This window comes from Pelmatolapia mariae, unplaced genomic scaffold, assembly GCF_036321145.2.
Source record: "Pelmatolapia mariae isolate MD_Pm_ZW unplaced genomic scaffold, Pm_UMD_F_2 NODE_ptg000508l+_length_39301_cov_1, whole genome shotgun sequence".
In the NCBI taxonomy this organism is placed as follows: domain Eukaryota; kingdom Metazoa; phylum Chordata; class Actinopteri; order Cichliformes; family Cichlidae; genus Pelmatolapia; species Pelmatolapia mariae.
Genome location: NW_027052193.1, coordinates 1 through 23,730, shown reverse-complemented (window position 1 = coordinate 23,730; position 23,730 = coordinate 1). Strand labels below are relative to the sequence as shown.

General features: G+C 42.3%; 2 protein-coding genes across 3 annotated transcripts; both read right to left on the bottom strand.

The window, feature by feature from the left end:
* Positions 1-2,968: 2,968 nt before the first annotated feature.
* Positions 2,969-15,943, bottom strand: LOC135932373 (uncharacterized). Its single transcript, XM_065469829.1, has 7 exons — positions 15,475-15,943; positions 12,049-12,175; positions 11,787-11,936; positions 11,567-11,680; positions 3,806-3,884; positions 3,177-3,405; positions 2,969-3,036 (listed from the first exon to the last, which is right to left on the bottom strand). The coding sequence occupies exons 2-7, from the start codon at positions 12,135-12,137 to the stop codon at positions 2,969-2,971; spliced, it is 729 nt and encodes a 242-aa protein (XP_065325901.1). The 5' UTR covers positions 12,138-12,175; positions 15,475-15,943.
* A 1,986-nt stretch (positions 15,944-17,929) lies between these two features.
* LOC134623275 (focadhesin-like) lies at positions 17,930-23,676 on the bottom strand. 2 transcript variants are annotated; one of them, XM_063468426.1, is made up of 6 exons: positions 23,263-23,676; positions 22,826-22,930; positions 22,144-22,244; positions 21,920-22,047; positions 18,327-18,453; positions 17,930-18,212 (listed from the first exon to the last, which is right to left on the bottom strand). In XM_063468426.1, the coding sequence occupies exons 3-6, from the start codon at positions 22,165-22,167 to the stop codon at positions 18,045-18,047; spliced, it is 447 nt and encodes a 148-aa protein (XP_063324496.1). In that variant the 5' UTR covers positions 22,168-22,244; positions 22,826-22,930; positions 23,263-23,676; the 3' UTR covers positions 17,930-18,044. The 2 variants fall into 2 exon arrangements, with proteins under 2 accessions (XP_063324496.1, XP_063324494.1); XM_063468424.1 differs by having other exon boundaries at positions 17,932-18,212; positions 21,920-22,244; positions 23,263-23,672.
* Between the last annotated feature and the right edge of the window lie 54 nt (positions 23,677-23,730).

Below are 23,730 nucleotides of genomic sequence, written 5' to 3'. Positions count from 1 at the left end.
ATCAAATTTTGGGTTGTTTAGACCAAAATACTAAATTTTGCTCTACAAGGGCCTGATATCCACTTACAAGGATGTTATACTGCCACTGTGCTATCGAAATTTTAGATGAATATCCTCATATGTGGCGCTCATTTTTCTCAGAAACAAAAATTTGGTACAAAAAAAAAAAATCTGGTAATACTTTGTTTTTACATTCATCAGGTCCCAATATGCCCAAATATCAAAGAGAAATTAAAAACTGAATGCCGTGGAGGTTAAAGATTATGCCACTACATTCTTGTCTAGAAAATATTAAAAGTGTATTTGGTGACACACAAAAAAGGGTAAAGTTTAAGTATAGTTTGGGTTCATACATGTCCAAACCCTGGTGTGTAGGCCTACTTAGTATTGAGAAAAGCCCACTAAAAGAACGCCCACCAGACCAAAGTAATGGTTTTGACTTGATCAGCATTAACCCCGTCCCCTGACTTTGATGGGTGAAGCTGATGTTACTCTCAAATGTTTTCCCTAATAACAATAATACAATTACACTTCAGCCAGAAGAGGGCAGCAACATTAATATAAGTTGCATGTATATAAAGGTACAGTGATTATATTACAGTGATTTTGACAAAAACAAAACAGAAGTTGATGGCAGTGTGTTTTTCCATGACAGATCTACCAACCAATCACAAGTCATTTCTCTTGGTAGTTTTTTCCCTGAAGTTCCTCCTTTTGAGAATTGAATAACTTGACCAGATCTCTGCCAAACCCCACTGTTGCAGTTTATCAATCCTGACCTGTAGTTATTTATCTGTTCATTTCTGACACTTTCTCAACTTCTTGCATAAGCAAATGTAGACTGTTAGCAGCTGATAGTGTAACTACTGTGAATCAGTGAGATTTAACTGACTAAAAATCAGGTTTTAAATGGTTTTAGACAAAAACTCTTTGAAAGAGATTTCAAAGTAAGGCTATGTCAGTATAAAAATAAATGTAGCTTTTAAGTTGCAAATTTCAAGTCAAATCACAAACAACAATATCTGACCTGAGTGTTTCCAGTATCCAGTCTTCAGTCCAGAAAACAGCATTGTCAAACCTGAGTCCTGGAGGTTGTTGTTACTCAGGTCTAGAGCTCTGAGCTCACAGTCTTCTAGTTTAAGCAAGGAGGACAGAGCTTCACATGATCTCTCTGACAAGTTACAGCTATTCAGCCTAAAAAAAAGATATAAATCATCATAAATAAAATTACGATAAAATTAAATAATAAAAACTTTATAACTTACAGAGCTTTTTTAGAGACTTTGACCACTGGCAGCAGCCTCAGAAGAGCCTCCTCTGAAGCAGAGTATTTCTTCAGGTCAAACACATCCAGATCTTTTTCTGATGACAGTAAGATGAAGACCAGAGCTGACCACTGAGCAGGAGACAGTTTATCTGTGGAGAGACGTCCTGATCTCAGGGACTGTTGGATCTCCTCCAGTAGAGAACGATCATTCAGTTCATTCAGACAGTGAAACAGATTGATGCTTTTCTCTGGAGACAGATTCTCACTGAGCTTCTCCTTGATGTACTGAACTGCTTCTTGATTGGTCAGTGAGCTACTTCCTCTCTGTGTGATCAGGCGTTGCAAACGAGTTTGATTAGTCTTCAGACCCAAGAGAAAACGAAGGAACAAGTCCAGGTGTCCATTGGGGCTCTGTAAGGCCTTGTCCACAGCACTCTGATAGAAGTATTTCTCTGTCCTGGAGGTTGTTTGTTGTTCTTCCAGCAGATTGAGTCCAGAGCTGATGAAGGTCAGGTGGACATGAAGAGCAGCCCAGAAACTCCTGAACACTGAGATGAACAAAGCAGAACACCTTGTTCTGGTACAGTCCTCTCTCCTCTTTAAAGATCTGTGTGAACACTCCTGAGTACACTGAGGCTGCTCTGATATCGATGCCACACTCTGTCAGGTCTGATTCATAGAAGATCAGGTTTCCTTTCTGCAGCTGATCAAAAGCCAGTTTTTCCCAGTGACTCAATCATCTTCCTGCTCTCTGGACTCCAGTGTGGATCTGTCTCAGCTCCTCCATCATATTTGATACTCTTGACTTTGGCCTGAACTACCAGGAAGTGGATGTACATCTCAGTCAGGGTCTTGGGCAGCTGTCCTCCCTCTCTTGGTTTCCAGCACATCCTCCAGAACTGTAGCAGTGATCCAGCAGAAGACTGGGATGTGGCACATGATGTGGAGGCTTCGAGCTTTCTTGATGTGGGAGATGATCCTGCTGGCCTGCTCCTCATCTCTGAATCTCTTCCTGAAGTACTCCTCCTTCTGTGGGTCAGTGAACCCTCTGACCTCTGTCACCATGTCGACACACTGAGGAGGGATCTGATTGGCTGCTGCAGGTCGTGTTGTTATCCAACGCGAGCAGAAGGGAGCAGGTTCCCTCTGATGAGGTTTGTCAGCAGCTCATCCAATGAGGTGGACTTTCTGGTTTCAGTCAGGATTGTAGTTTTGTTGAAGTCCAAATTAAGTCGACACTCATCCAGACCATCAAGTATGAACACAACCTGGAAGTCTTCAAGCCTGCAGATTCCTGATTGGTTAGTTTGATTAAATAAGTGATGAACAAGTCCCACCAAGCTGAACTTTTCCTCTTTCAGCACATTCAGCTCTCTGAAAGTGAATGGAAATATGAACTGGATGTCCTGGTTGGCTTTGTCTTCAGCCCAGTCCAGGCTGTATTTCTGTGTTAAGACTGTTTTCCCAATGCCAGCCACTCCCTTTGTCAGCACTGTTCTGATTGGTTCGTCTCTTCCAGGTGAGGCTTTAAAGATGTCTTCTTGTCTGATGGTTGTTTCTGGTCTGTCTGGTTTCCTGGATGCTGTTTCCATCTGTCTGACCTCATGTTCATCATTGACCTCTGCAGTCCCTCCCTCTGTGATGTAGAGCTCTGTGTAGATCTGATTCAGAAGGGTTGGGCTTCCTGCTTTAGCGATGCCCTCAAAACCACTGGAACTTCTTCTTCAGTTGGGCTTTAAGTTCACGTTTACAGAGTGAAGCAAATATTTCTGAAGGTAAGAAATTCAGAAAAAAATATTACACAATAAATATCACAGCCTTTCAGTACCCTGAAAGGATGAATGTCTATTGGTCCATTTCTTGAGCTATTAGGAAGATCAATATTCAGTCTTTAGAGAAATTCTCTTACTGCTCTGCAGATGGTCAGCCATCTCATGCTGCTTAAGTCTCCTCAAGAAGTGGAGTGTGATCTTCAGAAATGCTTCTCTGCAGCTCTTTCTTTCATCTTCATCCTCACCTTCAAACATCTCCTCATCCTCCATCTGGCTCTTTAAGGTTTCTGGGTGATCTGGACTCAGAAGCTTCTGGATCTTCTTCAGCTCATTCTTCACAAACATGGTGATGTTTTCCTCCAGCCGCTGGAAAAGAAGACTATATGAATTACCCAGTGGTAAATGGACTGGTTCTTATACAGCTCTCTGTGATACTCTGTGCACACAAAGCATTTTATACAACATGCCTCATTCAACCAAGCACATTGTTCTGTGCTTAAATACTTTCTTTCACACTCTGATGGATGCATCAGAGGGCAGCTTGGGTTTAATACGTTACCCAGTACATTTGCCAGCCAGGGTTTGATTCACAAACCTTCTGACTAGTAGCTGACCTGCTCACCTCCTGAGCTACAGTCACCCCAATCTGACTGAAATCATGGAGCCCAAACTCTGATTTATGTTGGACACACTGACAATCCTCTGGTCCACAAAGTGCAGCACAGAGGTGACTGAAAAGAAAGAATGTAAACGTAGTACTACAAACCATAACCACAGAGTCCAGGTGTGTTTGATGTTGCTGTGCAGACTGACCAGTGGAAACCTCTGCTCTCTCCTGCTCCACTCTGTGGAGGAGTAATGAATAATTAGCTCATGTTATGTCTGTCCACACACAGACACAAGCTAAAGGTCCATGAAGTGATGTTTGGATGGGTTCAATCAGATGACTGTCATGGTGAAGCTTTGCTAGTCCTGGTGATCCCACTGAGAATTAACAACTCAGTTTCCAGATGTCTGTAGTTTTCTGCTCAGTTTCTTTAGTCCCAACAGCTCTTACCATCTCCTGCATGAAGCTTTGCCTCCATGCTCAGATGCCCTGGAACAAGGTGCTCTCTTTATATCAGTGACTGGTTTAAAGGGACAACTTGCAGTGCTCGCCAGCTTTGTGTCAGCAAAAGTAGTTCTAATGTTTATTACACTTTTTACATTTTTACAAACACAAATCAATGAACGCAAAAACATAAACTTTTCAGATATTTTGTTTTACAATGTTGCAAAACTCAGTTCACAACTACACAGTCTGATTTACAAAATATTTATGACCACAGTTTGAGCCGATGTTTGTCCCGAGTCTGTGGACTCAGTGCTTTTGTTTTGATTCTTATTGTCTTTTGTTACAATTTCATTCTGATTAAGATTTTCTAGTTCTGAGGTTTTGGTTTCTGTGTTCCCTCTGTACTGTGTTAGTATTGTGTCTCTGTGTTCACTTCCTGTTTTATTTTGACAGTGCCATGTCCTATGTTAGTGTGTCTAGTTTTGCTTCTCCTTGTCTGGTTGTGTCCAGTTAATCCTGCTGTGTCTCCCTTTTCTCATTCCCTGATGGCTCTTTTGTGTATATGAGCCCTTTGTTTTCTCCTGCTTGTTGCTGGTTCGTCTGTGTTATCTCCCCGTGTCTCCGTTTAAGGTTTCAGGTTAGTTTTTTAGTTTTTTCAGTAGAGGTTATCTTAGCTTCTGCACAGGTCATCTCCACTGCACTTCACTGTTTCAGTAAAGCTCACTCACTTCACAGCAGTGTCGGCATCTTGGGTCCTTTATTAAATTCAACATGGCTCGCCCCACTAGCCGTGACATAAGATGTGAAAACAATATCCAAAAAACATGAGGGACAAACAGGGAATAGTTTTAAGGTGCAGGGCCAACAAACTGAGTCTAGCCATAAACTCAGAGTTGATTGAATTAGCATTTTGAATTGGCTGATCTGAGTTACTTCAATCAAGTCTATGTTCACTTTGAGTTAAGATTATACATGATTAATGTAAAAGAAAAAAGCCATCATCAGCAACTGATTCTGATTCAGCAGGTTTTCAAATCTAAACGGTACCCATCCCTAGCTGGCTGCAGTCAAACCTTTACTTAAAAAGCATCCCTAGACCCAGCTGTCTTAGCTAATTATAGGCCAATCTCCAACCTGACAATCCTTGAAAGAGTAGTTGGGGGAGACAATCAGAGGGGCAGTGTGATGATCTTAGGTTACAAACTACCGCAGTCAAGTCATTAAGGGAGACGGGATCAAACTGCTCTAAGACAGCTGAGCACACAGGAGAAAGACTCGGATCTGAGGCAGCAGTCGGCGAGACAAGAGCCCTAATAGATAGAACCTTATTGTTAAAAATGCTAAAACATCACAAATACTTGGTGAAGAAATGACTCCGACATTATCACGTGAACGAAGAAAACGATTGAGGACATTAAAAAGTACCTGAGGCCTGTGACTGTTTACTGACACTAAGTTTAAGACAAACTGTCTGCAGTTTTTACAGCTTCTTGGTAAGAAAGACAGAAAGTCCTTAAAATCTGTAGAGAAACAAACAATCTGTCCTTTTTCCATCTCCTTTCAGCGCGTCTACAGTCTAAGGGAGCACGTATGTTCATTCAACCATAGCTCTGATAAATGCTTAGCGCACAGAGTCGTGAACGGAGCAATAGAGTCCAAAATATCAGTGCAGGTAGAATGAAGAGTGTCCGAAAGGTCCTCAACACTTTTACAGCTGGAGTTCATTATTCCCGAGTCCATAAAGGCAGCAGAAAAAGCGGCGCTGTTAGAGCACCCCAGCGCTTTTTACGCCCTGGAGCGCACGGCTTATCTACCGAGCAGTGCAGCGTTAGAGTGAACAACACAGGAAAATGATCGGAGATGCCCAACTCAGATATTTCCATATATATATCCAGCCCGTGGGAAAGCTCCAAGTCCAGGGTGTGACCTTTTTCATGCGTGGGACCAGTAACCCACTGGGTCAAGTTAAAAGAGTCAATAATATTCCCTCTCCCCACTCCTTTTTGCTCTGGCCCTTGAGCCGCTGGCAGTGGCTATTCGTAGGGAACCCAATTATCCAGGTGTCAGTATAGGGCAGGGCTCTAGAGTGCGACCAATATGGTCGCAAATGCGACCAAATTTTTCCGTGGTGCGACTAAAAAAAAACATTTGGTCGCACCAGTGCGACCAACTGTTACCAACATTTGGTCGCACCTGTTTGGGTAACAAAAAAAAATCTCTGCAACTCTCCATGTTGTCAACAGCAGACACACATTATGCCCCTATCGTGGACTAAACCAATCAGAGATAGTCAGGGGCGGGACCTCTCTGATTGGCCGTGGTCCAGTGGAAAGTGCAGGTAGAAGAGGGAGGTGAGTAGCTTTAATAAGGCGATATCAATTCATTAACGGATTCCACACAAAGACGTAAACACAGAGCGACCCGACGCATCAGAATCAGCTTTGTCTTTCTCGGCTTTCTCACCGGACGGCCCGCAGACGGACACGCTGTCGGAGCTTAGCGATTCTGATGCGTCGGGTCCGCGCTGTGTTTACGTTTTTTTGCGCTGATTCTGAGCTGCAGGTTTTGTCTCTCCAACCAAAATTCGCCGAGCCAAAAAGAAGCAGCAAACTGCGCTTCACATTTGATCAATGTCATCTCAAATCTCTGTTTTCTGGATTATTCATTCGCTTATTACCCACCAGTCTACCGTTGTTTACAGCGCTGTCTTTTTCTTTTTTCATGTAAATGACGTCCGACAAGAAAGCCTAATTTCTGCTGTTCAATACTGAAGAAATTTAAACTTCTTAAAATTATGCAAAATTGCAGAATATTGCAGAATATTTTTAAGGTTATCTGCTATAAAACGCCAGACCAGGAAAATCTCCTTCATGTTTTTCTGTGTTTTTTTCTCAGTTACTTTTACACAAAGGCATCTGCTGTGATGTTCACAATTCTGATGAAGTCTCACAAGTGTCAGTACTGATAAATGATCAGAATTATAATATTTCTGACTGTCTGAGGCTAAATTGAATCGAATCAGGACTTTGAGAACCGGAATCGAATGGATTATAGAAATCAGTGATGATACCCAGCCCTAGTGAGCAGCCTAGGCCTGACAGAAGTGGATGTAGCTGTGGGTAATAAGAAAAGATGAAAAGAACTATTGATAACTTTTTTGTTAAGTTAAGGCCTGATCCGTCTGAAATTCATAGCCAGTGCTCTGACACAGTGCCATCAATCTTTGAATGCTGAAAAAGCAGCAGTGTATCCAGAAAACACACTTCATGCTGCAATAAATGCACTGCCCAAGTGTCCTCTCTCCCCACTGCCTTTCAGCAGCATGCAACAGCAAACAGGTCGTCAGAGGAGGCCAAGATGATGATTAAGTTTAACATTTTCTACAATATTGACAAAGCACTTTAAGCACAACATTGTTAGTTAATAATTTAGAAATGAATATTGTCTGTATGGACCTCCCCCCAAAGAAGGTGCACATGTAAAACTGCGGTGTTAAGCGAAGCGGCTGAAAAATTTGAGTGCGCCTAACTTTTGTGCCGGTACGCCTAAATTTTTTAAGTTAGGCGTACCGGTGCGCCCATGTCAAAAAGTTAGTCTAGAGCCCTGGTATAGGGAGAGACTGTCATAAACTGTTGTTGTACGCCGATGACATTTTGCTTTTTATATCAGACCCAGAAAAGTCTTTATAGTCCTTGCAGGTAATAATAAATACGTTTTCAGCTATTTCTGGTTACAAGGTGAATTGGACCAAATCAGAGGCCCTTTCGTTAACTAGTTATTGTCCTAGGTCACTTTTTCAAACCGGTATGTTTTCCTGGCCTCAGAAGGGGCATTAAGTATTTAGGCATTACCTTCCCGCCTCATCTGTCAGACCTGATAAAGATAAATTTTGAACCTTTACTAGAATTAATACTGATCGTTGGTCTCAGATGTATCTCTCAATGTGGGGAAAGGTAAATGTAATTAAAATGGTATGTACACCTAAGTTCAATTATTTGTTGGAGGCTCTACCAATTCATGTTCCTTTGAAATACATCAAACAATTTGACCAGCTTTGTAAAGCATTTATATGGAGTAATAAAAAGCCTAGATTGAATCTGAGAAAATTGCAGAAACCAGTGGACAGAGGTGGGTTAGGGATGCCTAATCTACTTTTATATCATTATGCTTTTTCTCTTCGGCATTTGGCACATGAGAAAGCGCCTCCTTGGTTCTCCATTGAAAGTACTGCTTGCTCGCCATTTACACCATTATATAGCTTATCAACTAATCTGTCCCCCCACATCCAATCACATCTGGTATTTTCTCATTTGCAAGAAGTATGGAAAATAATGTCCAAATTATTCAAATTTGACCCATATCTCAACCAATCTGCTGGTATTTGGTATAATCCCAAACTTTCTATTGCCAAATTACCCTTCTTTTGGAAGCTCTGGTTTCAGAGAGGTATAACGGTGCTGGGGGATCTTTACGAAAAGAGTATATTTAAATCATTTGAAAAACTTGCAGAAGAATTTGATTTACCTAGGCAGCAATTTTGGAAATACCTGCAACTAAGACATTTGATGGTTAATACATTTGGCTCATCCGCAAAGTTCCCTTTAAGCTGCGACTTTCTGGAGGAAACCAAAAAAATCTTCCGGTGTGGACAAGAGGCATCAGCTTATTACAAAATGCTTTTATTAGCTTCTGATCCTAATACACTGTCCCTCAAAAGAACATGGGAAATGGACTTAAGTCTCAGCTTTACAGTGGAGGAATGGAATGGCATTCTCAGGAATTTGAAAAAAATGTCACGTGAATTGCGTTCAAGATTGGTTCAATTTAAGATTTTAAATAGAGTTTACTGGACACCCTCACGGTTGCATAGGGTGGGTCTAGTGACTGACGATGCATGCTGGAAGTGCCAGCAGGAAAGTGGCACACTTCTACATTTGCTTTGGGGGTGCTCCAAAGTCCAAGATTATTGGATTCATAGTCACACTGTAGTAGAGAAGGTTGTAGGTCAAGGGGTCCCATTTATGAACAGTCTTTATGTATTAGGAGACCCTTCAGCTTTGAGTCACTTACCCACTCCTCTTGCTTATTGGGTACAAACGGCTATTATGCTGGGGAGGAAGCTGTTGGTGAAAGAGTGGAAGGCCTCATTGACTCCTTCATTATTATCAGGAAGTCCTAAAAACTCACTGAAAAGCCTTCAGTTAATCCAAAATGCTGCAGCAAGAGTCCTGACAGGGACTAGAAAGAGAGAGCAGACTTCTCCTGTTTTGGCTTCCCTTCATTGGCTTCCTGTTAAATCCAGAATTCAAAATCCTGCTCCTCACATACAAGGTCTTAAATAATCAGGCCCCATCTTACCTTAATGACCTTGTAGTACCATATCACCCTATTAGAGCACTTCGCTCTCGCTCTGCAGGCCTACTTGTTGTTCCTAGAGTATTTAAAAGTAGAATGGGAGGCACAGCCTTCAGTTTTCAGGCCCCTCTTCTGTGGAACCAGCTTCCAGTTTGGATTCAGGAGACAGACACTATCTCTACTTTCAAGATTAGGCTTCAAACTTTCTTCTTACTTAACGATTACGTCACTGAATTCCACCGTTATATGGAAATCAGCCATTATAACTTATAACTTGTACCTCACAGTTTTCTAAGCACACAGAGAGCAGTAAACCTCAGAGCAGCAGCACATCAGACTGTGTGCAGAAAATCTAGAAGAGAAAATATTTTGACCCATTTCTAAATGGCTCTTGTGACCATGCTGCACCACAACACCTGATCTCTGGTTTCCTGACCTCTTCAATCCCACTTTAATACTTGACTAAACTCATTTTCCTGTTTAGGTGTTGAGGCAAAGCCACCATCTACAATGGAGGCAACAGCAAACGGAGCTATTTTTTATTCCCTTTGGGTTTTTCTACTTTTGTGCTACAAAATGTTCAAGCTGATTAAATTCACTAGAATAAAAGTTCAGATAGTTTTCTCATATTAATGTTGGAGGTAGAAATTCAGGTAACTTTGCACAAAAACTGGCAGAAATTTCCTTCAAAGAGGGAGTTTTTACTTTAACACTGTGAGTACATTTCAGAGCCTGGACTCTTTTACCTTTACTTGAGTAAAGAAGTTGAATCAGTATTTGAGCTTTAAGAGGGTATTTTAACACAAACATCAGTCCTTCTACTTAAGTATGTTTGCCTCTTTGTTTACGCCTAAATTAACTTTACTGTTAACGAGTTTTCGTGTTTCTGTAATCCACCAGTGTGCTCATGCTTTTTTAATTGAAAACATATTTTTAATGATCAAATATAATTATTTTGTTATTTGTGGATTTTAAATGTCCTTGACAGAGACAGATGATAATCATTATCCTGCACTTTGGTCTCAGGTTTGGTCGAGCTCGCACAAAGAATGGCTGGCTATGTTGAACTTCCTCCTGGGATCTACACTAAGAAGTGAGTCCAACATTAGCAGGGTCTCTTTCCTTTATCTGGATTCACTTTAGCATTCACAGTCACGTGAAGCTTGTTATTAACTCGATAAGTCAACCCAGGGTTTCAGCTGAGCGTTCACATGAAACACATGGTGTTGGCAGCATCTGATCAATCATATTGATGGAGACGTGCATCAGCAACAGAGCAGCTGAGTTTGCAGAAGGAAGTCAAACTAAACCATAGGAACAATATGAGGAGATTACACACATAATAAAATACTAGCAGTAACACAGCTGCTGCAGACAAATCAGTCGTGTGATGGTGTGTGAGAGGAGAAGGACTGTAAAGGAGTTTGGTGTTAAAAGCTCTGTATGAATGTGGGAGACTTTGAATAAAAGCCAGCAAAATTGCTGACTGTGAAAGTCACCAGACTTATCAGAGCTCTGTGATTAAGACCTGTAAGAACACCTATTTGTACTTGTTGGCATTATATCAAACACACACGTATATTAAGCCTTTGTTTGAACTCTGGTTGAATTTGTTCCTTTCAGACTGTGAAACATCACAGAGGCTGCAGCTGCAGATCTTTGTTTCACCTGGAAATTTACTTTAAATGTTAGATGGAAAATGTATTGCTCAGTTTAACCAAAGTAAGAACAATAATCCATAAACCTTCATAAAGACAAACATCTCCCCGGAACATTGAGCAGCTGACGTGTCACTGAAGGGAAAAACTATTTGTCCTCCTCCATCCAGCAACACCTGAAACACCTGAGTGGAAGCTCCTCCCTACACTGTGTTTGAAGCAAAGCACAAAGGAGACACCTGCTGGAGCAGCTGGAGTCCTACAGACACTCAGCCTCTTCACTACACAAACACCTCCTACAACATCCACTCTTTCCACTCTGACTGCTGTGTTTGTGGAAACACTCCAACACACACCGCTTCACATACCAACATAGAAATGTGTGTGAAAAAGAGCTGAGCTGATATTAAACATGAGGATTTATTCAAAAATACAGGAACAACATCTAGACACACATTACCTCTCAGCAGCAGAAGAACAGCCTTTAAAGTTTATATCAAAATCCTTCGACCTGTTGCTCTTTAAGGAAACACAGCTGGGTTCAGGTCCAGGAGATTCTGGCCTCTTATTGATCCTAAAAGAAAAACAATAAATGTAACAGCTTCATGAGATAGGAAGGAAAAACTGGAAATATTAAATTAAAGACATGATGAACAATCTCATAAAAATAATGTACTTACTCTTTGTCACATAACAGTCTTTTGTTAAAGTTTACAATAATACTCTTCGACTCGTTGCTCTTTAAGGAAACACAGCTGGGTTCAGGTCCAGGTTCTGGATTAGTTTTAGGGTTATGTCCAGCTGAGCCTGGTATGCCCCACAGCTCTGGGCTTTAAAACAACACACACAGAGGTATGAGTGTGAATAATGATGGAGCAGTGATGTGAGTGCTGAGCTGTGACATGGAGAAGAGTCACGGACAGTTAGAGATGGTCATCTCACCTCTGAGCTTTGGTCTGGCTCTCATGTTCCCCACACAGAGTGCTTTTAGAGGGAGGGACTCCCTCCTCTCTGTCCTCACACTGATCCATGCTGCTCAATTCAGCTCACACACACTTTCTACCTTCACCTGCAGAGGAAACACAAATCAGCCCAGCAGACACACTGGCTGACCCACTCAGCACCCACTGATTAATTCAGACACGTTTTAATCCCCAAAAGTTGATTCTGTTCATCTGGATGTTTTCAGTGGGAGAAACATTTCATCATCATCCAGGTGACTCCTTCAGTCTCAGCTGAATGCAGGTTTCCCCGATCTTATAAACAGGACATTTGCACAATGGCTGGGAGGTCATGACCCTTGATCAACAATCACTGATCAATGGCCATGAGTTCCATTCACAGAGAGATGGGGAATGTCTGCAATCACAGCATTGCCTAACCCTTACCTGGATGACTGGAAAGAGGAAAGCGGGGAACGTGAGGAGAAAGTAGAAGGTCAGGAAGAACCAGGTAAGAAAACAGACAGGGAACAGTGACAGGCAAAGCAGAAACTGTTAAACTGCTTGAGAGAGTCGACCACCAAAAAAGTGACAGACAGATTTGCCAACCTCAAGGTGAGGCGACGCAGGCTAAAATAAAAAATCTGCAGAGCCATAGTAGCATCTGCAGTAATGATCTTTTCATACATTCTATACATTGTACCATAGGCAAATTTGCCTCCATTTTTATAATTGTTTTATCAATATTTTGTACATTTATACATTTCAAGGACTCTTCTATTCTTGGAGTGTATTTTTATGTATCTGTGTTATATTATACATACACATTAAAAGTGAATCTCTGTCCAAAAAATGCACTCAGTTTACTTTTTACTCACTATGAGGATCATTCATCATTTCCTCGAGTAATTTAAGGTTAGGATATGTATTTTTTTAATTCCAATCCATTCTTCGTTTGCAGCATTAAATAAACTTTATCAGATTTGATGGTTTTGTTAAAGACTTTAAAAAAGTGTTTTGCTTTTCTTTCACAAATGTGGGGATTAAATTGTGTTAAAATGTACAAAACGGTGATGTCATGTTTTGTGACGAGGACCCAGGCAGAGAGAGACTTGATGAATTTAAGAATCTTATGATTTAATAAAGAAATTTGCAGACTTGCACAGAGATGGTAAAATAATGATGACTGATAACAGAGACGAAGACAACAGACGATGAGGACAGGGAGGAACAGGAGTTTAAATGGACCCAGGAGACAGTCAGAGGGAACTCGGGACAACTGGAGACATTTAAGGATGCAGGGACTGACAGAGACAGGGAAGAAGCCTCATCGTGACGGGTAAAGATTATCTTGCCTGACTGGGCAGCTCTCTGGGTGCTCAGCACCCCCAAAGCTCTGATCCTAGAATCACCCCTGTGTTATACTACAATAAACAGAGCCTGACCGCGGGCATAAAGAGGGCAAAAACCCACTTATGCTCTAAAGATGAAGTTCTATTTCTCTTCAAATGACCCTCAGAGCATGTGGACGGTCATTAAACGCATCACAGATTCCCTCAAGAACAACAGGCTGAAGAACATAAAAACAAATGCAGAGTTTCTGTCTGATGGTTTGAACATGAAACAGGAATTATTGAGCAAAAACGGCCAGTTTACTAACTCTGCAGAATTTATGAACTAACATCAGCGCATTCACCTACAATACACGAATGAATATCACCAGTTAAACTGAAAAAGGAAAATAACCTGCATACAAATACGACAGCAGAGAAATGCATTTTATAGATGAAATGTTGGCAGCAACTTCCGAAAAGCAACTCTTAGGACACCCCTGTCTCACTGTCAGCAGGTAATGAACATCCACCTATGGGCTCAAATTGTGGTCATAAATATTTTAGGTCTTGTAAATCAGGATTTGTATGTGTAAAAAGAATTTGTGTGTGTGTGTGTGTAAAAAAGATTTGTGTGTGGACTTAGCCAAAAAATAAGTGTGAAACTCTGCACTCAAGTTACAAGTACAAATTTTGACCCTATTTTTCTTCCTTTCATCTGATTGGTCAATGTCAATCACAAATGTAATTATCCAATCAGAGAACAGATGGGTTTGGCTGTCAGAGGGGCGCTTTTTTGAACTGCAGGTCCTTGAAGGGTAATGCAGTTTGAAGCTGGAGGATCTCTGTGTAAATATCCGATAGAAGCTAGGTCCGCTAACTTTCAGTAGCTGTTGAAAGGATAAAGTTGTGGTATATCAGTGGTTAGAAATACCATTATTACTTTAGGATTAGTTTAACACAAAGTCAGGGCTGACCCGGGACCATTGCTGTGAGTCACAGTGCGCAGCATAAAGGTCCTTTCCCATCGGACGCAGCATCTGCTGCTAATGCTAACTGCTGACTAAAAGCCAAGGATGCAGAGTTTGTTGCGCTGGCTGCTGAGCTCTGTGGGGTTTTTGCAGCAGCTCTACTAGATGCACCTGCTCCTTGTTGTTTCTATCTCTGACTTTATGTCCTCTACAAGGGTTTCTGGTTTTTTTGTTGGTTCTTCAAATGTTCAATAAAAACATGTATGCTAATTCATAACGAAGAAAGCTTTATAACTATCCCCACTAGTGAAGACTGTCATTTCCACAACACACCAATGACATTGGCCAGTCAGATGAAAGGAAGAAAAATAGGGTCGTACTTGTAACTTGAAACTTGAGTGCAGAGTTTCACACGTATTTCTTGGCTAAGTCCACACACAAATCTTTTTTTACACACACACAAATTCTTTTTACACCTAAAAATCCTGATTTACAAGTACAAAATATTTATGACCACAATTTGAGCCCATACATCCACAGACTGCTGGTGGCAGGAGAAGCTGCCTACAGTCACCAGTCAGTGGATCCACTCTGAGTTCAGCTGCTGATCATCAACTAACTGTTTGTCTCGTTCCCAGACTCTGATCTCACAGAAAACGAAGCCTCTCCCTCTGCCCTCTCTTAATGTCTGGTGTTTTCGTGTTTGTTGTTTTGTTTTTATTTTGTTTTATTTTGCGAGCTGGTTATTAGACGCTGCTCCAGGCAGCCAGAGAATCCTCCGCCGCCCCGCCCTCTCCTCCCTGTGCAGCAAGCAGCAGGCGCACCTCGCAAACAGAGGGCGCCCTTACTCCCAGGAAATGGGTGATAGAAAACCGATCGGTGCCTGTGCCATGCCCAGTATGCGCTGGCTGATGTCGGGGCAGCATGAGTACGAGCAGTTTTTTTTTAAAATTTTTTTGCCGATGCCCGTGATGCCGGCCCCACCACGATGCCGCCCCGGGCAACCGCCCGTGTCGCCCGTATCAAAAACCGCTACTGCTCACATCAAATGAAGCAGATTTATGCTGAAACTAAGCTGCACACAGCTGATGTTAGCCAGGAAACAGTACAGACTGCTAACGTTACCTTAACATGGAGACGATCAACTGCGCCACAACATTCACGAAAGCGAAAGTAAAAGCGACGCAAGGAAACGATCAGAGAGGCGTTTGAGGGACGTTCAGAGTCAGGAACCTCAGAAACGGATCAGGCTGGAGTTTAATTCTGTTTCCATCTTTAGAAACATCTGGAAATAGTTATAAAAATGCTGCGTAATAAAGAAAAATAGTGTAGATTAGTTTGAGTTGTGTTTAGCTGAGCTGTGTCATTTTGTGGAGGAGCAGCAAGACTTTCAGTGTGACTCTCAGGAGAAAGCCTCCCACATGTCTGTTGTCTTAATAGTGGAATTATCTGGAAAATGAACCAGTTCTTATAAGCTGCTTTTCTATATGAGCAGTCAAAGCATTTTATACAGCGTGCTTCATTCACACAAGCACTTCTTTTTCTAACAATGACACTATGATGGATGCATCAGAGAGGAAGTCGGGGCTCCATATGTTGCCCAAGGATACTGTGGCGAGCAGACTGGAGCAGCCAGGGATCAAACTCCAACCTTCCAGTTAGTAATTCTACCTGCTGAGCTACAGTCTGTACTTCCTGAACAACACACCCTCCTTTTGCTTCTTTGTTTCCAGTAGCAACCAGGACCATAATGAACCCCGACTCCAACAGACACTCAGGATCCACCTGCCCAGTAAGTCACCCACTAACTGTAACTATCAGAGCCCTGACCTTCTGCAGAGACGAGTCACACTGAACACAGCAAGTGTCCCTGCTCTCAGATACAAAATCTGCCTTTAAAAGTTAAGAGTAATGAAATCAGCAGTTCTGATTCTATAATTTGTAGTCTCACACACCACTTGTGCACTTTTGTTTTTTTGGTTCACATCGGTTGATATTCTGCTGTAAACGACTAATGAGAACATTTTATAAACCTTTGAGTGTCCATCAGGATCCTGTAGAAACAGCTTCCATCTCAAACACTAAACATCATTATTTACATTCTGTTTATTTATTTTTTAAAGTCACTCTAGCACAGATTTCTTTAGCCAAACGTCTTTCTGTGTCTTCCATACAAACGTTAAACATGAAAACACTCAACACAGCAACACTGAAAGCACTGGAGTGTAACTTTCATTCAAATCAAACTTTATACACAATTACAATAATGGAAAAAAAGACAATCTAAATAGTAATACACAACAACCAGTGCAGAAATAAATAAAAGAAAACCAAACACAATCCAGACATGAATACACAAATATATTTAAATCTATATATTTATACATTTTAATATGATGTAAAAGAATACAAATACAAAACCTATCAAACTACCAATATATAAATAAACAAGACCAGAATCAGAGAGACTTTATTTATCCCCAAGGGCCAATTAACCAACATCAGAGCAGCATGACGTTGAAGATAAGCACAATAAGAACAGGTGATAAGAGTGAGATAATAAATACACAGAATATACAGTTTTAAAATTAAAGTGACTGAAAGGTGAATAAATTACTGTAAGTGACTAAAAGTGAGTAAAGTGTTGGTAGTATAAGAGTGTAGTTTATGTTTCTGGTGAAATGTTCTTATCGGCTGGAGTTAAAAAGCAGAGTGGCTTTGGGGACAAAGGTGGCGCTCCTCCTCCTCTCAGTCCTGCAGGAAATGCAGCAGAGGCATCGCCCAGAGGGGAGCCATTGAAATGCGCGGTGAAGAATGTGAGAGGGGTCGTTGATGATTTTGGCTGCCTGTCTAAGGGCCTGTTGATGAAAACCTGAGCCAGAGTTCTGACAGGCAGGCCAATGATTTTAGAGCACACTGATGCTGCAGTCTGTTCCTGTATGAAGGCTGAGGGAGTGGAATCAGCAGGTGATGGAGAAGGTCATGATGCTTTCCAGGAAGGCGTAGTAAAAAGTCATCATGATGGGTGTGCTGACTCCAAAGGAGCTGAGTTTCCTAAGGAGGTTTAGCCGTTGGTTTCATTTTACATTCACCGATTTTCACTAAGCTTAAGTTCACACAGCAGAGAAATTTGTGGCTGACTCAGTGAATGTAAGGTGCTGCACAGGTCCTGTGGCTGCAACCCAAAAGCATCCCTATCAGGCGTCCTGTGCTAATATGGCATGTTTGGTTTTGGCCTTTGGTCTTGTGTTTGTTTAGATGCAACTTTGCAAACCTAAGCTGTACCGCCATATCATTGTTAGAGAGGAGGAAAGCTTTCCAACAAGCAGCACTGCATGGTCTAGCATTCATCTGCTGGGACGGCCACTGCTGCGCTGTGTTGAATCCTCCAGAGCAACAAATTAGCAAAACTTCTGTTTTTAAAAAGATGCTCACACTCGCTGATCCATTTATTAGTTACTGTGAAGTCCGACCAGAGCAGGACTCTGAGGACTGGACCCTCACACGTCTGTACTTTGTGCTTCTACACAACTTTACATTGATGTGCTAACTTTAGCTACCAGACACAGTGATGTAGAGATGTGAGTCTACAGTGAGGTTAGAATATACAAACAGCTGCTGAGAGTCCTGTTTACAGACAGAACCACAGAGAAAAACATAACCTGGTGGAGTTCCTGTGTCACTCTGTTAGCTCCTCAACACAGAGGAACATGGACGTTACGACGCACCTCGTACTGCTCTGATTTAACTGTGAGCTGAGGCACCAGAGCCAAAAGCTCAGCGATGGCTTGAACCACTCCTGGCTGTGAGTGACAGCTGAGCTCAGGCCAAACAGTTCTCCATGCTGAGATAATATCCACCACCTGAGAAAGAAAGATTTACTTTAAGACCAGAACTTTGGAAAAGATTCAAACGTTATGACCCAGAAACATGAAGATTCCTGAATTTAAAGAGACAAATGGAGACAGACGAGGTACCTCTGCTCGACACAGCTCCTGTAGTCCCTGCAGGACGAGAGCAGCCGGGGTTGCCAGGTCTGGTCTGTTGCACTGTTTTAAAGTGAGTGAAATGGCAGCCACCATGTCCCCTGCATGCTGGTAAGGCCTGGTTAACACACACATCAGCGTGAACAAAGTGGAAAATGTGTTTCTTCTAATTTTGTTACCATTTTTATTAAAGAAAAAAAGCATTAAAAGTGTCAGGACACGTTTAAGTAAGTAAATGCAAAACACAGCTTCTTATCATTGCAAAACTCTTATGGCTGCAAATGTTTTACTACAGTAAAAGCAAACGTAAGCTGTGGCGTGTCCAGCAGGGTGGCCTGGGGGGGCACAGGCCACCCCCCCAACCAGACTGGCCACCCCAGGTGCCACCCCGAAGCCAAAACAATAAAATCCAATGAAATATCAAATGTACGATTATGTTTTCACAGTGAAGCTCAGATATCCGAGTGTAAGTGAATGCAGCATCGGCTTCTGCGCTATGAGCATCATGTTAGGAACAACCCGTTCTCACTCCCAAATCGTAACATTTTACGCTAGGTGACAAATCGTCAACATATTATGTTTTCGGGCACCCAAGGCGTTCCTACGTCACGACATCGGAAAACTGCCGACACATGAGAACCGTTTGGACTCAATCTACACATCTTCGCTTTTTCCCTTAAAATCGCTTTAGAAAACACTATTTCACCTCATTAAAGTGCTGGTTAAGGTTAGGAATAAGGTTATGGTTAGGTTTAGCGATAAGGTTAGGTTTAGGCTTAGGTATGCGGTTATGGTTAGGTTTAGGGATAAGGTTAGATTTAGGCGTAGGGATACGGTTATGGTTAAGGTTAGGAATAAGGTTATGGTTAGGCATAAGGTTATGGTTAAGGTTAGGCATAAGGTTATGGTTAGGCTTAGCGATAAGGTTAAGTTTAGGGCTGCAATACAGGGCTGGACACCGCCGCGTACCATAACAACGTGGAAGGTCACCTTTCGCGTTCCTCAGGAACGCCGCGGGACGTGACAAAACGTCGGGATGTTACGCCTCGGGAGTGAGAACGGGCTCGTTAGGAAAGGTAGGAGAGCCAAGCAAGAAAGAGGCACCGCAGAAAACAGTTTTTCGGCGAAAGATTAACAGTTTAACATAGCTGGATTGGCCATCGAGGCGGAGCTTCCACAGCGGCTAGCAGGTGGATGAGAGAAGGGGAGGCAGGAGGAGGAGAGTCCCGAGGCAGCCGCCAGTCCGAGTGTCAGGTGAACTGAACTTCAGGTAAGAAGTTATGACCTGCAGTCTATCTGGGTCAGATATAAACTAAGTTTAGGTGGAGTTTATTTTCGTTGTGCTGACTTTTTACAGTCCGTTACAATAACTCCTACTGGTACTAGCTAGCATGACAGAGTTTCTATACAGCTGGGTGGGTGCTTTGATGTTACTGATAGTGAACTTTATTTTATTCATAAGTTTAGTTAGTAGAGTTGCCAACGGCTCCTTAAAAAACGGAATGGTCCCTCATTCAGAGAAAATATTATGCGTTTGGTATTGAGCTGAGAAGAGACGCAGTTTGTCCCCTACTTTAGCTATAATGAAAAAAAAAAGACACAAAGCTGGAGTTATTCTGTGTCTTTGCTGCACAGCTGCCTCTTCTTCTCTCATTGACTCCCCTCTCTCTCCTGTTTCTACTTCAATCATGAAACTGATCAATGATCAGCTGATCGGCTTTTCTCTCTCGTTTGTTTATCGCCCACTTTGCGCCAGAAAGAGGAAACCAGCGGATGTCGCGCCTAAACAACAGCAGCACGTTTAAGCTTGATCAGCTGTTGTTAGAATTTATTTAATATTAATTTCTAGTATCAGCTGATGTTTGCTGGAGCCACAGCTGTAAAAGCTGCTGGTCATGATGTCGGTTTGGATATGTGGTGAGAGGGAAACATGAAGATGAAACCAGGAGATGTCCTTACTGAATCATCAGAGCTGAACAGGTGATGGAGAAACAGGTTTACCTTTTAGGTGACATGAATGAGTTGAAGTTATGAACTGTTTCTGAGAGACAAATAACACCAGGATCCTTCTCTATGTAGCTGACAGCTGGTAACTGTGCAGGAGCAGATCTAGCAAAGTTATGCCAGGGGGCCAGGTAGAGCATTAACAGGGAAAGGGGGGGGCAAAGAAATACTTTTCTTTCTTATTCTCATTTAAAATATCTAGCTTTTATTAAATAATTATCTGAATCTTGCGAACAAAGTTTTTATCTGATGTAAAATTGATAGAAATCATACATATACCAAGAAGACAGTGTACATCACTGTCACAACACCGTTTGTTTTCATTCAAAGGTTTTATGGCTTTAATACCTGGTGGGCCGGGTCTTTGGTCAAAATGCCCAATTTTTTGTCCCAGTCCAGCCCTGCAGGTTAATACTGGCAGTGTCACCATGCCAGCTGACTGTATTTCATCATCAGCCAGTGTTGTTCTTTATACATCAATATTACCAAAGTTTATCATAAGGCAGCATAGAAAGTATTTACTTGCTTTCAGGTTTCATTCAAATGTTTTCATTTGTTTCCTCAATTTTTTCCTGTTTCAAAATCCAACACCAGTTTGTGAGAAGATTATCTTCTTTTTTTAATAGGCAGATAAAGTTATGCATTGGCTAATTTGCCAATTGTATGTTAAAAATGTTCGTATTTTAATATTTAAAAATGTTTTTGCCCAAAACATACGTGCACTATATGTCAGTAAAAATACTATGCAAATATTGCTGCACCGTAGTGGTTAAAACCTCATTCTAATAGGAGTCAAAAGCAAATTCAGTAATTAGGTTTACAGGGTTATTGAATGATGGTTAACTGTTGGTAGATTTTTTTTTTTAACATTATCTGCCAATTACATCTGCCACCCTTCTCCAAATCTGTGCCCCTACCTGGCCCCCCCAACAAAAATTTTCTAGACACGCCACTGAACGTAAGCATTTGTGAAAACAACGAAACAGCTCAATGATTTGCTAAATTTGTACTGTAGCATCCATCCAGAGGGTTTCCCAGGTTTTCACTAATGCTGGCTAAAAAAGCTGCATGTACATGTTAGCAGGTGTAACAGGACTTTTATTTTGATAGTCTGGCAGAGACAGGAAGTTAGCTGCCTCTCAGTCTCTCTGTTTGAACTGAACTTTGTCAGACTTTGATCATTCTGGATTCAGTCACGTGTACCTGCTCTGGACATTTGTACGTAAATATTTAAAACTGGACTCCTGCTGATTTTTGGAGAAACAGGGACTCAGTGGAGCGTCGAGCTGAGGCTTCATCACTGCAAAGCTACAAAGTGCATTCATTTATCTTAACAAGTCCGTCAGATGTGATGTGACTGAAAAAACAAATATTTCTATTTTTCTGAACTTTTATCAGCTTGTTGAGCAGAAACATCTATGAAGAGTCCAGTCAGTGATTATTACTCATTAGAAGGGAAGATGAATAATCCTGGTGTTGGAAGCTCACACTGTCTGCACTGTGCATGCAAAGTCCACTGAATGAATGAACCAGTGAATGTAGGACGTGCCCACTGTTTCTGTAAGTATGGGAGGACCCACCTCTCTCTGCAGATGTCCCTGACACAGGCGGCCCTGGCCAGGATCTGCTCCCACTGGGCGTCCCTCCCCAGCACCGTCCTGCTGTCCTGCTGGCTCATTAGACGCTGCAGCTCTGGGTAGACCCGGTCCTTACAGACGTGACCAAAGCAGCACACAATCACAGACAAACAGAAGCTTTGAACACATGAATATGACATTTATAGTAATGCGTTATTATTGCAAACCTGTTTTTTCCACAGAGCAGTCATGAGGCGCAGTCCCACTGCTCTCCGCTTGGGGAGCCGGCCAGCATGTGCAGACTGTGCAGCACGATCGGGAAGCAAAGCTGGAATATTACAGCACATATGATCAGAGCCAAGTTTACAAGAGAAACACACGGTTACAGCTGAAGAAGGCAGATGTTAGACGATGACTGCTGGTTTGGAGAGTCCAGCTCACTGACAGAGTGCTTTATACTACAGAGCACTGCATCTATCCCACACAGAGGCTGCTGTGGTGGAGTCCAATCCCAGCTCCTACAAACTGGGTACAAGAAACACTGTCCGTGTTCACACAGAGAAAACTGTGTGGAAGACGTGGGAATTTCTCTTTGTTCCTTTGTCAAAGTGCTAAACATGGAGAGGGGAACATTTCAGTTATTCACTGTTATTGGTGGATTGTGCTCACAGGCTGGTATTTGGGACATGCGGGTCACTGGTTTTTAACCTCTAGAAGCCTCCTGGATGAAGAAAAGCTCCTCAGACTACATGACCTGGATGACCCACAAAGATAAAAGCTCATCTGTGTGTATGATGGACTAAAACACACTGTGAGCGCTCAGATGAAGTAGAAAGGTGCTGCTGATGTTCCAGCCCCGTCTCCAGACGCTCACAGTCAGTACAGGTTCTTCTTAGTCGTGCTGCGTACCTTATGAGTGCCGAGGTTTGGCAGGCTTGTGAGAACAGCGTGAGCCAGGACGGGATTCTTTTCTTTGGTCAGTTTGAACAAAAGAAGCAGCAGGAGGGGCGGGACCTGCAGAGGGAAACGCCCACATCAGCAAACACACCAACCAAACATTAAATGCACTTTGTCAGATCTTACAGAGGCTCCCTAACCACTCCCTTTATACGGCAGCAGATTAGCAGCAATCACACAGCAGTGACAGCTTTTATCTTCCTGCTGATCTGAACCATTTCAAAGTCATGTGTTGGTGCCAAAACACCAGGTTATCAACATGTGTTTACTTAGAAAGACAAACACAAGCTAGCTCCCTTACATACAACATATCTACATGTCAGAGGGAACATGCATTACTTTATATTCAGTCCACAGATTTAAGAGAACCAGTTGTGTGGGTTATCTACCTGGCAGGGGTCGGCAGCGGCGACAGCCTGGCTTGCTTTCAAAGCCAGCTGGCAGATGTTTTCCTGACCCGTGATGATGAGATAAGTCACAATCAGGACAAGAGAGGAGGACAGGCGCTGGCTGGACGACAGGGCGGAGCTGACCGCCAACAGCCAATCGGTCGCTGCTGCTGGATTGTTGGCCACTTTGCGCAGTACCGACAAAGACACGCTGAGCTCACTATACCAGGAACTCAGAGACAGAGGCAGTGATGGGGCAGGCTGAGGGAGACAGATTCATGAGAAACAAATGATAAAGAACAAAGAGCAAAGCTACAGATGCACCATGAATGTTAATGAAGTGGAATTTAAGGATCAAGCAAAGCATCCCAGAGGAACAACACTCCAGAGACTGGATGCTGACCCTGAAGAAGAGGCCATGAAAAGTAAAGCCCTGTTGCTATGACACAGAGGGAAACAGTATTTTTG